Source organism: Athene cunicularia, assembly GCF_003259725.1.
Source record: "Athene cunicularia isolate RWA chromosome 3 unlocalized genomic scaffold, athCun1 chr3_part1, whole genome shotgun sequence".
Lineage (NCBI taxonomy): Eukaryota > Metazoa > Chordata > Aves > Strigiformes > Strigidae > Athene > Athene cunicularia.
The window spans coordinates 13,538,892-13,554,511 of NW_020799097.1; the positions used below are offsets into that span (position 1 = coordinate 13,538,892).

Consider the following 15,620-nt stretch of genomic DNA (forward strand, 5'->3'; position numbering starts at 1 on the left):
GTAAAAGAACCCATGCCATATACTTCATGTTTTATATATAAATCCAAGTGGTTTAGAAAGCTTGTGGAAATCTTGTCTGATGTAAGTTCTTACTAGAAAAATGATACTAGAACTGAAATATTTTGGCGACTGTTGGACAAATAAATGGACTCCAGCAATAATTTTTTCATCAGGTGTTTTAATTTTCCCAAGATTTACAAGTTACAGCAGTTCAAGACTGTCCCTGTATGAGAATGGGTGATTGAACAAATGCTATGTCAAGTCAATGTTATTGGTAAGCAGACTATAACTACTTGAGGAAAAATAGTTGTTCTGATGGCTAAAAGCACGTAAATCAATGAAGTGTATTGTGTGGCTATGGTCAAAGATACACAAAATAATATATTTCAGATACGAAGAAAATAGGACTTTTGTTTTCTGATGTGCTGTAGCTCCTACAGGCCTGCATCTGCAGTCTGCACTTCCATTCAGAAATGTGGTTTATTTTCTGTCTTGGTCAATATTTGAGAAAGGTGGACTGATTTTTGCCTTTATTAAGAAAGGTAATATGGGACGAGTCAGAACTTCTTTATGGGCCATCCTAACAACTACTACATAGTAACAGGACAAACAGAAAAGATGTAAAAGCAAAGTGCTTGGGAGGATAACATATGAATAGGAGGAGTTTGCACTGGTTCAGACAGCTAGTAATATCTAATGAAGTTCTAAACAACACTTGGTGCTGTTTGTGTAGCCTGTATTTTGCTTTGTGAATTTACTATATATATATTTTTAAGGGACATTAACATGTGCAGATGTTTGTATATTCTTGATTTTAAACATATGTAGTCCCTTGATAATGCAATTGTATATTTTAACAGTTTAACATAAGGTTTGGTTTTACTTAATTCATATTTCATTTTATGATCTATCATGAGTATAACTTCTAAGATTAGTTCCCTTAATTGATTTTCCCATTGTGTTAAATATTTGTGCAGCCTTTTATTTTAATGAAAAACATGAAGCCAGCTGTGTTCTACTGCCAAAGAGAAGGCATGAAACTAGGGAAAATCAAGAGAGAATGAAGCAAATCTGTTAAAACTGTAAGACCTTGCTTTCCTTTTCATTGCTTTTGTTGTTTTTCTTTTTTCATATTCCTTTAGGATCATCTGAAGTTCAGGTGTACTCCTTACTGCCTGGCTATGTGCCTTATTATTCTGTTCAGTGACAAATTATTCTTTACAGGGCACTTGTGCTATCAGGGCTCTGAGCAGCTCATGGCAGGTTATCTTTGCATAGCCTTTGAGAAGTTTAGAGGGATGGTTTTAGTTTTTGTTTAAGGGGGGGGCGGGGGGGAAGCTGAGTTGTATTATCCCACTACTGTGATTTTAAAGATGATCATACTTGTAGAAATGCCAGTGCCTTGTTGCATTATAACATTCAGAGTCATCTAAATAGATCATCCAGAGGTGCTACAGTGTTCAATTAAGTGTTTGCTGTGTTACTGCAACAAAACAACAGGCTTGACTAACCTTGGCAACTTCATCTCAGCTAGTTTTCACCGCTGTTAAGATGAAATTCCTACCTCTTAACACAGACCATGTTCTGTTTCTGCTATGAGACGTGGCTGCTTCCTTGCCATGCTTTCCCTCAACCTCAGAAGGATAAATGTGCTTTGTATACATACACACACACACACATATATATGTATAATACATATAAATTTTAAAAAAACCCACCTCATTCCAGTGTGCTGCTTCAAAGTATTGCTTTCTTGTAGCAAGGAACTGTAACTTTTTTCATGGTTTGATTGTAACTTCTATTTCTGGAGAGTTAATAAGGAAAGAATTAGACACAAGGCAAGGTATCTTGTCATTCAAACTATAAAGAAGTTCAGAAACCATTTAAGGCAAGTGTCTTGATTTACTTCATAGCAGATTACATCTCTACTGCTGTTTAACTTAAAATGGACTCTTCTTTTGTATAGGAATAACAATACCTTGAAATGAAGTTTTAAAATGTTTTATTGTCTGTATTTCTGGTACATAGTGTGGATCATCTGCTGCTTAAGGTTTTTCTAGTGTTGCTAGTGGGCAAAGCTTGCATGCTTTTCAGTCACCTTGATTTGTGAGGGTACGATTTTAGACACTGTGCAATCTGTAATGTGAAGTGCAGACACAATTTTTGCAGAACCAGTGTGTATTTGATGAAGTTTTCAAATCAAGAGTACTTTCAAAAATTATTCCTGATACAGTCAACTGTGTGACCATTATCATACACAGTCAGACATTATTGATGTTGAATCATGGGTTTACATATGAATTTCAGCTTTTCTTTTAAAAAAAAATATTAACAACCACATTGTCACAGGAGAGAAATAATGCTTAAAACATACTCGAAATACAGATGTATTTGGAGTATAGGGATGACTGAGAGATGCAGCAGAAGCATAAGACACATTAAAGAAGGGAAAAAAGTTAGGACTTAAAAGGTGGAGGGGCATGGAGTTTAAGATAGGATAAGTTAACTCGTCATTTTTTGGAAAGTAATCATACTTACCATCTACCCTTCAACACTTAGATATTTTCCATTTGTTGCTCTTTCATTAACCTTCAATTTCCTTTGTCCTTAGTGCTGCAATTTTAAGTTGCACTCTTAAAAGTCTGCATACTTATACACTATGTTGCTACTTTCTAGTCTCACCTGTTTCACAGTTAATGGAAGTCACAAGCATTTAAAATGCCGTATAAAAGTGAATTTTCAATAGTTTCCTTAAAAAATATAAATAACTAACACTAGAAAGTTCACTTTATTACTCTTAGTGGGAAATGTACGCGACTTGAAAAAAGGCCATTGTAGAAAGAAATATTGCAGAAATACACACAATGTTTGAGAACAGAAATTTAATTCTGATTTATTTCCATTGTATTGTGTTTTCTTATGAGCAATCATGTTGCAAGGATCCAGCTGTCCAAAGCACATTATAATGTTAAGTTAATTAACCTCATAAAAAATGTAAATCCAAGTCCAAAGATGCATTATTAGGCAGAATTATTGGAATTCAGTTCATGTTGAATAGAATGTCTGATCTGCTCTCATTTGCTCTCTGCTACTAATGGCTCAATTTCTGGAACAGCTTTTCTCATCTCTTAATATTGTCTGTGCCATTTCTTGCCGTTTTTACAGTTATCATTAGAGAGATATGAACATTTCATCTGTGTTTTGAAGTAACATGCTGTTTGTGCAAATATATTAAAATGTACTCAGTGGACCATCCAGAATGCTTCATCTATCCCCAAACTCCTTTTTCAGACAACTTAGCTCTTTAGGTAGAGCTTCTGTTGTCTAGATAGTATATAATTTGCTAAATATTTTTGATCCTTAGAGGTTAGCATGTCTTGAGTCAGTGTTACCCTTTCTTGTTCTTCTTCTTTCTCTTTTCAGTCTTGTGATTTAAATATTGAAGATTTATAATATTTTATATTAACAAGTATAGATGGAATTTAGGGATATTACAAGTGGGAAACTGTTGTCAGCTATGTGACTTTTGCAGTACAGAGAATGTTTTAAATGGACAGATGTTTGAAGCATTTCTTCACTATCTTAAAATTTTTAGTATATGGTGCTTTCAGATGTACCCTGGAGACAGAAACAAACAGTTTTTCAGCACTAAATATTTTAAAGTCACAAATTAGGTAGGCAACTCAATAAATGCATCAGTAATCTTTGTTTTCCAACCTCTTTTGAAAAATTTGCCCTTGATGTATCAGAGTTGCTTTGAAAAGGTGGGAATGCCATCTTTAATCTTTAGAGTAGCTGTAGAACTAAGGAAAACTTTGTCCATGTTTGATGTCTTAGAACTACTTGGGCTGAAATGGAAAAGTTAACAGTTAATGCTGTGTATCTTCAGTAGAATTATAAGATGAAACTGACGTGTTTGATATCTTGGAACTTTTTGAAGTTTGGAGGAAAAATTCAGTGTTAGAATGTGTTAATAATGCAGAGGAAGCTACCTTGTTATTGTAACAAATTATTTTTAAACTCCAAGAACTTTTGTATGTCAGGTAGACAGCGAATAGCTATTTCATTTGTGAAAGCCCTCCTGGTGCGATAGCCAAACTTTTAAACAGAAGCTGCTTCTCATTTAGTCGCAAGTTGGTTCTCATTTATAGCAACCTTCCTTCAACAGTCAGACCTTTTACCTTTTACTTTTTTACCATGCAAACTGCAAGCAGTAATTATCTGTAAAAGAATCTGTCATCAACTGCAGTGAATTCAAGTCCTGGCAGAAGCTGCAGGTTTTAAACTTAGATGGACACTTTTCCTGAGTTCTCTGGTGGCTTGCTGATGGGGTGTGGGGTTTTATTTTTCTTAGGTTCAAACATCTATACAGAGAAATATTACAGTACCTGTCAGCAAATGTTCTTCACTGGGTAAATTAATTTAGAGTCATCTTTCAGGGCTCTTTCCTATGGGGAAAAGAGATTAGATACTGTAAATTCATCTGTAAATTGAATTTTCATAGGTGACTGAGTATAATATATATTAGAGAAGCACTAGACATTCCCATTCCTTAAAAATACATCTATGTGTATATATATATATATATATATATAGGTCTGTAGATAGAGAAAAGGAAATTTAAGGAATTTTTGGTTATTTGAAGAACACAGAGATAAGATCCTCTGAACTACTCAATGAATGTACTTGTGTGGGGTTACATTTGTTAGGAACGTACACCTAAGTCATTCTCCATTTCTGTGTGCTCTTCTCTTTTTATTTGTATGTAATTGAAAATGAGAAGTAAGAAAATGGGATTCTAGGTAAATTACTTTCGCGGTGTTCCTGCATTGTTTTACAACAGTGATGTCCTTCACAGATAGTTTATTGATTGCTTTGAAATCACTGATTTCTTAAAAAAATTTTGTTTGAATTTTTTTTTTTTTTTTAAGGTAGAGCTAACGGATACTGAAAATGAAGAAAAAAGGTATGCTCTCTTCCTGAGACTTCTGGAATTTAGTCACAGTTTGTCTGAGTTTCAGCACTTGGGTTTACTCCTTCAAGCTTGGCCACCGATAGACATGAGCACCAGGTAAGCATTTCTTCAAACAATTGTGTAACAAAAGAGTCTTCTTGCTTGATAATGTTGTGTAGTTTTCAGTCAATGAGTTCAAACATGGTGAAGAGGGAGTATGACCTCACACTGAGAAAAATAAATGGTTTATTTCAAGCAGAATTGAATCAATCAGTTTCTTGGAAAATCTATATATACATATGTACTATGTATCATGGAGGAGGCAAAAAACCATTTTATTGTCTGAACTGTTGCACAGGAGGGTTTCTATCTACTTTAAATTTAAAGATAAGTATTTTGCTCTTATTTTTGGCAGTATGTACAAAATCCATAAAAAGGAATAGAAAGTTCTGATTGTTTTTTCCATTCGAAGTTATACTTTGCAGAAAAATCTCTTGAAAGTTAATGTTCCGATGGCTGTGGCAGACAACCTGCAGGAGGTCTGTGAGGGTAGTGACACAAGCAACAGAGCTTCTCTTTTCTAGATCCATTATCTATTATTTCCATCGCCGAATAAAGTATCCAAAAAGGAAGAATATATACTAGGGCAGACATATCCTAGCCCAACAATTTAAAATTAAAATACTTATATAAAACTTCAACATTGCACCCATCAGAATAGGGATTTATTGAAAGTGTTCATTTGGAACATCTTGACTACATAATTTTTTACCAATTCTTTGGGGTTTGTCTGTGACTTTCTGAACAATTCAAAGGCAGAAATTTAAATGTTCTATAACTGATGAACACTTCTAAGAGACAATCTTATTAGGCAAAAGTTACATAACTTTCAAGGAGAGAGCAATAATATTAATAAATTTTTGGCGAGCAAGTACAGTGTGCCACGTTTTATCTCATGGTAGTTAGGTCAGAGACATTAAATGATGCTTCCATTCGATTACTGTGGAGTACTGACTGCAACTTGTTTTAATTTAGGACTACGCTCCCCAAAGTGTTTATGTGCATGGATTTGTTAGAATAGTTAAGGCTTTTTTTTTTTTTTAAATTACTATCTCTTTTGTGTAACTGTAGAGAACTGGTCCACTAGAAGGTAATCTGTAAGGGTTATTCGCCTTCAGGCCTGCAGTTTGTTTGCAATTTCTGTATGAGCATTAACCTAAAGGCCTTATGACAGTTTTATGAGCAAAAAATTGTCTTCAGTGTATTAAGTAGTACAAGGACTGCTGTGTGATCTATCGCAAATTCGTATTCTAATTTTCCTTTTTAGTTTTGTTTTAATAGTAATTGAAAATTGGATGCCTCACAGCGTGTCTGAACTGTCAAACTTTAAGGTAGTCAGATTAAAAAAATAATAAAGGCTTAAATTTACAGAATAAAGGGTCAATTGAAATATGGCTGCAGTTAGCAAAACTCTTTTTCTTTGGGTTGAACAGAAAGACTAAAGATTTTGTGAAATGAGAACCCTTTTTGTATATAGGCAGTTCTTGTCTACCACTCTGTAACAGAGGAAATTAAAAATTACTTAATTTTATCTCTCACTTGCTGTTGTGTTCATTCGGGCTGACTTCCTAAAGTGAAGAAAAAAAAATGTTTAAATGTGATTTGATTTGTAGTCACAATTAACAGTGGATTAAATTTCAGAGGTGGGGTACTTCTTAGTTCTGTGAAGTCTGAAAATTTGTGCAAAGTACTTAGATCACCTGTATGGTAACTCATTTAGGGTCTAAAGTAGCTAGTATAGCTCTTAGGCATTTACATAGTCACAATTTTGACATAAAGAAATCAATTTACGCAAGATAAGGGGTAAGAGAACAGGGAAATTAATTCACATCCTTATATGTGATTCTGTGATTTTCATGCAATAGTTAGGTCAGAAGGCATCTCTGGAGATGTCTACTCCAACCCCTCTGCTCAAAGCAGGGTCAGCTAGAACAGGCTGCTCAAGGCTATTGCATTGTTGAGTTTTGAATATCTCCAAGGTTGGGGACTCCACAACTACAACAAAAAGTTTTCTCTTATGTTTTAGTAAAATGTTCTGTGTTTCTAGCTGTGCCCATTGCCTCTTATGTTATCCTTGGGCATCACTGAGAAGTTACACTCCCTCTTCTTTACTTTCCCCATCAGGTATTTATACAGTTGATATAATTACCCCAAGCTGCTTTTTTTTTCCCAAGGCTGAAGAGTCCCGACTCTCTTATCATTCTCAACTTCTGCTTGGGAGACAGATACTCCAATCTCTTTGTCATCTCTGTGGCACTTCACTGGACTCACTTGGGTATATCTGTGTCCCTTTTCTACTGAAGAGCCCAGTACTGCACTCAGCACTCCAGATGTCTGCTGAGTAGAGGGGAAGGATCACCTTCCTCAACCTGCTGTTAATACTCTTCCTGATGCAGCCCAGAATGCTGCTGCCCTTCTTTGCTGTGAAGGTACATGGCTTACTCATGGTCACCTTGTTGTCCACGCTCCTTTCCAACTAATTGGCTCTCAGCCTGTGCTGATGGTTATTTCTTCCCAGGTAGGGGGTGGACTTTGGATTTTCTTTGTAAGTTTCATGTGGTTCATCTCTGCACATTCCTCCAGCCTCTCAGGGTGCCACTGAATGGCAGCACAACTGTCTGCTGCATCAGGCACTTTCTCCCAGTTTTGTATCATCTGTAACCTTCCAGAGATTGCACTCTGGTCATCTTGGTCCTCAATGGTGTTCAAATATTGGCCTCAGTGTAGACCCCTGGGGTCCACCAGTGGTCACTGGTCTCCAACTAGACTTTGTGCCACCGATCACAACCATCTGAGCTTGGCAGTTCAACCTATTTTCAGTTTCCCTCACTGTCCACTTACCTTGCTTCAGTAGTTTGTCAATGAGGATGTTGTGGGAGACAGTGTCAAAAGCCTTGCTGAATTAATTCAAGGTATTGGTCATGGTCATCATCTACCAAGCCAGTCATTTCATCGTAGAAGGGTATCAGGTTGGTAAGTCATGATTTCAGTTCTTTAAGTCTATGCTGACTATTCTGTCTGTTTCTTGTCCTTCATTTGCTTGGAAATGCTTCCAAGAGGATTTGCTTCATCTTCCCAGGAACTGAGGTGAGGCTGACCAGCCTGTGTCTTGAGACATTATGTTAAGATCAAATTGCAAATTATAGAATAACATTAGATTATTTATTTAATAATTTATTTTAAAATTTCAGTGTGTCTCTTCACTACTTTTGAGTTTGCCAGAAAGCTTTGGAAAGCCTTCAGGAGAAAAGTGCCCCTTTCTCTTTCACTAGTAATAGCCACCTATACCGACTTAATGAAGAACTTCTGATTACTATAATTCCCAAGTGTCATCTACAGTGCAGACTCCCAACTACTTTTCTGAAGTTGAGTGCTAAATTCGTAGTCATTATCTCCGGGTAAATTAAGAGTAGTTCAGATTTGCAAGATTTTCTTGAGTTTGTCTGAACCTTTGAACAGACTAAAAATGAAAATAAATTTAATTAGTGGAGAAAGCAGTTGTGTTCATAGCATAGGAAATATTTTGTTTGTTTTGGTAAGTTTGGATTTGTTAGGTTTTGGGTTGGTTTGTTGTTTTTTTTTTTTTTTTTTTTTTTTTTTTTTTTTTTTGTTGTTTTTTTTTGTTTTTTTTTTTTTTTTAAAGGGTGATGGGCACAGGACATAGTTACCACCATTGTTTCATTTTTCAGTTTTCTCTACTAGCCTGAAGGGTGGTAAAAATCGTCTAGTGTATTCTCTTCCATGCCTGAACATTGTTCTGCTTGGGAAGAACAGAATGGAGGCTCATCTTGAAAGAAATAGAGATTTAGTTGTTCTTCTGCCCCTTTCCCTCCTTTTTATTCGGTTCTTTTCTCAGTAAGTGTTATATTTCTGCTTTCTTTTACTATGTATTTATTTATTTAATGAGGTAAGTCAATGATGGTTCAGTTTTCCCTTTCCTACAAAGAATTATCCCAATAGAAAAATTCATAAAGAGGAATTTTTCAGTCTCTGTGGTCTTTCTCTGCTTATATTCCCATTGCTTACCTTTTATTATCACTTTTATTTTCGTTATTAACAATACTTGCAAAACTGATTAAGTACTTTGTAAATGCTGTGTCAGCAGTGTCTTCGTTTAAGCCCAGAGGGTGACTGAGTACCACCCGGCTGGTCACTCGCTCCTGCCCTGTGGGATGAGGATGAGAAATATAACAAAATGCTCAGAGATTGAGACAAGGACAAAGAAGGATGACTCACCCATTATGGTCATGATCAAAAGACAGACTCTATTTGGGAAAACAGAAAAAACACCTGTTTCATTTGAACTCTACCACTAATGTACCAGTCAAATCAGAGTAGTATAGTGAGAAATCCAACCACATTTTAGAAACACCTTCCTCCCACCCCTCCCTTCTTCCTGGGCTTAGCTTTGCTCCCAATTTCTCTACCTCCTCCCCTCAAACTGCACAGGGGGGTGGGGAATGGGGGTTGCGGTCAGCTCACATTGTTTCTGATGCTTCTTCTTCCTCAGCAGGAGGACTCTTCACGCTCTTCCCTTGGTCCAGCATGGGGTTCCTCCCACAGGAGACAGTCCTCCGGACTGCTCCAGCGTGGGTCCTTCCTGTGTACTGCAGTCCTCTCAGCAACAGACTGCTCCAGCGTGGGCTTCCCTCAGAAGGCTCCAGCACAGCCTTCCTTGGGCACAGCCACCTGCTCTGGTGTGGGGTCCCTCACGGGCTGCAGGTGAGCATCTGCTCCCCTGTGGGACCTCTGTGGGCTGCAGTGAGACAGCCTGCCCTCTCACCACGGGCTGCAGGGATGATCTCTGCTCTGGCGTACCTCCCGCCATCTTCACTGACCTTGGTGTGTGCACAGGTGCCTCCCTCACAACTTCTCTTCACAACTCCTCCTCCTCCAAGGTTCCCCTTCTTAAACACCTTATCGCAGAGGCACAGCCACTGTCGTTAACTGGCCTGGCCTTGGCCAGAGGCAGGTCTAGTTTGGAGCCGGGAGAGCCTTCGAGAAGCTTCTCACAGGGGTCACTGCTGTAGGCCCCTCCCTGACTAACAAAACCCAACCACACATACACAAACCCAACACATTAGGAATACTCATTGTGTCTTGAAAGTCTTTGTAGCTCATTTGTAGTGCTTTCAAAAAGCATACGTGAGATTTTAATAGTAGACAGCACAAGCATAGTTATAAGTCCTTTTCGTAAATGATCTTTTCTCCCGCTGAATTGTACTGGCTCAGTCAAATATGTTTTCGAGTTCTGTGGGGTTTTTGGGGTGCTTTGAGTTTTTTTGTTTTTATTAACAAGTCTAAAAGACAAACATTAACTACATGTTGTAAGTACTTAACCTAAATTTAAATCTAGGCCTTGTAAACATTTTGTATAAAACTTTTTAAAAAAATGTATTTATTTTTGTCTAGAGAAATAATATATTCGGTGTGCAGAAATGTTTTCAAACTGAATTTTGGCTTTTAAAATCAGTGTGCTGTCATTAAAATGAATTTGAGGGAATTCAAAGCATCTGTCTTAACATCTAATATTGCTACAAAAATGAAGTTCTGTCCTCATTCCCCCCTCAATCCCACCACCTCAGGTATGATTGGTTTTAAAAGTCAGGTTCAGCTATCTTCAGTATTCCCTGATACAAGACAGGGTTCATTTCATAGACTCTTGTCAAATAGGTAGGTAAATGTTTTTCTTCAACTGCTTCTTGTTACAGTGTGCTGGGAATTGTTTACATTTTTAAAATTATTTTGAATTTTATTAATTTGAATTATTTTATTTTGTAAATCCTGGAATTATTCATGTCAGCCAGGAAGCAGAGATTGTGCTGTAAGTCCGAGGCCCAGGAGCAATGAGAAAAATCTTCGGAACTTTCCGCCTTCATTAACTGAGCCTTCTTTCCTCTCTCCCCCTGTTGTCATTGACAGTCGCGATCATACACCCGTCTCTGCATCTGTGGGAAGGCTGCTGCAAGCATGCTCTGCTCTGGGGTCTTCTCTTCTTGCTTTGCTCATTCTTCATTCTTCTGCCTCTGTTGCATACTTCCATGTTAAGAGTGTTCAGTTATGCTTCCCAGCCTAGGGACTTTTTTAATATATATGTTCCTGAAATTGTGTTTCGGAAAAACCTGCCTTAATGGCTGGGTTGGAGTAAGGAGCAGGAACAGTTTTGACTGAGTTTTTCAACAGCTTCCTTTTAATGCAAGTTGTATTAAATTCTTGGGCAAAGAGGGAAACTGAGCAGTTAAGCCAAGTGTTTAGCCATATATATTAAGATTTTTGTTTAATCTTGACTTATTTTTTCCTCTGCTTCAGAAAAGGGCCATTGTTGCTCACTGATTGTTACCTGCCAGTGTAATATGCGAGAGAACTGGGGAATTTAAGTCTGAGTCATCATACTTAGAATTTTGGTTTTCAACCTAATAGTAAATATTTAATACCAATAATTGAATATAAAGCTAGAAAATACGATTTACATTCTATAAAGACTCAAAAGGAAGGAGAAGTAAAAGAACTGGTTGGGTGTTTTTTTAAGTAGCCTTTTTTAAAAATAATTTTATGACATCTCTGTTATGATAAGTCTGTGCTTTTTAATAGTTTTTTTAAAGTTCTTGTACTTTAAAACATTCCAGCTAGAATAATGCTCATTATTCACTTGCAGATAAGATTCTCTTCACATAATATGCCATGTTGAGTGTGAGGAAACATAGAGGCTGTTTCAGTCAGCACTCAAAACCATATACTTTTTAAAAAATTTGTTTTCACACCCCTGTTATGCATGCATGCTTTTTCTGTATAGATTTCTCATATTCAGATATCATTTTCGGCATTTCATAAAAATGTTTTTAAAAGAAGTTACTGACAGTACCTGAAGCTCTGCAGTCCTTTGGAACTTGCTGCCTACATTCAAAAGGCATTTTAAAAATTTTATTTTAACTAGTGATATGGGGTTTTGGAACTCAAAAAGACCAGGGACTCAATAGCTTAGTTCACCTTTCTGTTTAACTTAATCCAGTACTTCCCTCTTTTGGTTCTGGGCAAAAAAATAATGCCTTATTGCTGAGTTTTTAAAAAATTTCTTTTTTCTGTTCAGAAATTATTTTAACCATAGTTGAACTAAGGTAAAATTTAGGAGAGAAGGAAGCTGAATTCTACCTGTAGTTATCAGGTTTTTCATGACTGAATCTTGTTTTTTGTTTAGAGATAGCAGGTAGCAGACATTTGTTAACAGATCACACAAGTATTAAAAATCATTATAAAGAATTGGTGTTGAGAAAAGCTTCGTATATGTAACATATTTATCTGATACCTTACTTAAATAAGTAAACCTGCACATGATAAGCCATGTGGCCTTGCATCTTTCTGGCTATTTCTAACTTCAGTGTTTTGTAGTGTGATTTTTTTTTTTTTTTTTTTTTTTCTCCTCCAAACCTGACTGAGGGTTCACAGATTAAGTGCATCATGTTCTGCTTGTTGAATAAGCTGGTATCTTTGGGTTTGACTCATCAGGTTGGAAGGAGAGGAGTGGAGGAGCTCTGCTCTTCCAGCCAGGCTTGTGGCAGCGCTGTGCTCAGTGACTGTGACTGATGGAAAGGCTCAATTAAGTTTTTGGAAGGAATAAAGATAATGACTTCTGTTTAGTTTGCATTCAAAGTTACACACTCCTAGCATCTCTCTCTGGTTTTCATCTTAGGATATGATGTCAGCTTCATGTGGAGCTGGTTTTATTTATTTACAGTATATACTTTTGAAAGTGGAAGATGAACATGAGAGAGCTTTTATATATGAAATACTAGATATCGGTGGTTGTCCTCTCCAGGCTTGTCAGACCTATTCCTTGGTGTATGTCAATCCAACAGACTTATTGGCGAACTCCATTTGCAATGTGTTACTTTTCAACAATTGCTGCTAAATAATATCTTTGAAAAGCACACTTTGACAGCAGCGCTTTACTACTACTTTCTACACGTGCTGCACGAGTATCTTAATTTACGCTAAATTGTAAGACCAACCTGCCAGATTTGATCATCTTGTTTTTTTTTTTTTTTTTTTTTTTTTTTTTTTTTTTTCCCTTCAAGCTAAAAAGAAAAGTTTCCCATATCTTTGGGATTCTGATTAATGGCAAGAGAGATTGATGGGGTGATTTTTAAAACACCTTTTGTGCCTTCTGAAATTTATGCACAGATGAACATAGTGCTCGTGTAACTGTGGCTTAATATAATAATGATCTAAACTGTGATTGTGCATGGTTTTAGCACACTGTAGATGGGAATTGAAATGCACTACCTTAATTCACATTAGGAAAATGGTGGATGTGTTCCAGTGTTACCACTTCATGCTATCATTTAAATCATTATAATTTAAAAAAGGCTCCTGTCTGCTACCCATTTCTGTCAGTATATTCAGTCCTAGCAAGTAGACCTATCCGTAACAACAGTAGCCAAGGATCTCCATGATCTAGCAAATAGCAACTGTAGGCCAAGAAATGTTCCAGCAACAAGACTTTATAGTAAACATTGCCTTTGCCATCATGTGTGAAAAAATTTTCTTATATCTACTCTCTGCCATCTGTTTAAGTCTAATGGTAATGGTGACATGTCATGAAGTTCTGTGTGGAATGAGAAGAACATTTTAAATATGTAGAACAAATGTATCTGCATCTATATCTACTAACGGAGAAGTACAAATGCATGTACTTTCACTCTTCTACCCTGTTTGGATGGGCTATAGAAAAAGTTTATTTTTGTTTGTACTTGTTGGACCTGAAAATTAAAACGTGATTGTTGGACGATATATTTTCTTCAGTCAGAAGCAAGAGACAGATACCTGAGAGACAGATGCTGTTAGAATGTGATCAAAGTAAACAAAGTTAGGAATGCTAGATTCTTGTCACCCCTCCCTCAATATGATTCTGCTTGAGAAATCAGCTGGTATAAAGGCAGGAGAAGCTGTTGCTATGCTATTCTAATTTGATCAGTCTTTATCTGGTGCGTGATTCCTCAGGGATTGTAACAGCATGTCATAATTCCAAATACTTTATGGCATTCTTTATGGCATTGAAAGAAAGATGGCATCAGGGTCGTAACTTCGTTTTTCTTCATGAGAATGTAGCTTAATTTGCACACACACACACACACACACACAATTTAAAAAAGGGGGGAAAAAAAAACCTACAGAAAATGGTGGGGGGGTGTATGTGTAATTATATACATCTCTCTTTTTTCTGGGCAGATCATGCACAGATGATAATCCCTGGGTGAAGCTGGGGACTGTTATGCTCCACAGATGCCCACCTGAGGAAAAAGAGAGCGCAGGAAATGAAATTTTGAAAATGTGCCGTTCTTTGTATGAGACAAAGCACATGCTCCCTGTTGAGGTAAGTTTTTAACTTTGGGTATCATGGGTATGAGTCCTATTTCAGGATCCCAGCTACAAGAAAGATGTTGCCATACTGGATCAAGTCCAGTGGAGAGTTAACAAGATGATTAGAGGGCTGGAGCACTATAAATGCAGAGAGACTGAGAACTGGATTCATTCTGTCTTAAGAAGGGATGGCTGAGGGAGATCATATTGCTGTCTTTAAGTATGCAGATAAGGAAATATGCAGAGGAGACGGAGCCAGCCTCTTCTCAGAGACCGCTCATTGATAGAACAAGAATCAGTAGAGACAAGTTACATCATCAAAAACTCTGATAACATACAAGGAAAATGTTTTTCACCATTAAACTGGTGAAACATTAGAGACATGGAGTCTCTGTCCTTGGAGGCATTCAAAACTTGACTGGATCACATCATGGGCAATTTGATCTTGTTGGACATGCTTTGAGTGGAGGCTAGTGGATTAACTGACTGTTAGAGGTCTGTTCCAGTTTAAGTTATTATTTGACATATTTGTAGAAAGGTTTTAATAGTGTATTGTTATTGAAGTCAGTGTGTCAAAAGCTGTTAATTAAATAATCTGTAATTTTCTCACTAATAAATGCATACAGATTTAGTGAAGAATCCTTGAAAAATGTGTTGGTGATTGAAAAAACCTAATATACAAGTAATTGCTTTGTAATAATCATGGTGTTCTGTCTTCCTTAACTATGTATGCATACTTCAATGCAACCATCTCGTTAAGTTTAAAATTATTGAAGCATTTTGTACGTAAACATTGTATATTAATGAAGACAGATTGGAGAAATACTTAATAAACTTCACAGAATTTGAGTGGTCATGTGCATATTTTTAGTAGGCTGATTAATCCCTTACAATCATTTCCACTCAGTCAATCTGTTATAGAAAACAGCTGATGTTAAGACTAGAAGCAGAATAGAAACCACACATTCTGTTTAAAATACAGACAGGTGGGTGTGTGGTTTTTTTTTTTTTTTTTAAATAGTCCAGCCGACTGGTTTGAATAAAGTTCAAAATTTATGTAAAACATGATTCTAGAAGGTGTCAATAGGCTGAATACATGTATTAATTTATTCATCCCACCAGAAAGTTTTGGTGGAAGATAGGTCTGTGTATCCTTGGGACTGGGGTAACTATATGTATCTTTTCTTTATAAAGTGATGAATGGCACATCATAGCTCATAAACTCATGATCTTACTTGTGCATAGGAAC

General features: G+C 36.7%; 1 protein-coding gene across 1 annotated transcript in view; it reads left to right on the forward strand.

The window, feature by feature from the left end:
• The window catches only part of NBAS (neuroblastoma amplified sequence), a 186,939-nt gene that overhangs the window by 155,525 nt on the left and 15,794 nt on the right, over positions 1–15,620 (forward strand). The window contains exons 49-50 of the mRNA XM_026846497.1: positions 4,932–5,071; positions 14,240–14,384. Coding sequence (XP_026702298.1) covers positions 4,932–5,071; positions 14,240–14,384 — 285 coding nt within the window. The remainder of the gene's footprint in view (positions 1–4,931; positions 5,072–14,239; positions 14,385–15,620) is intronic.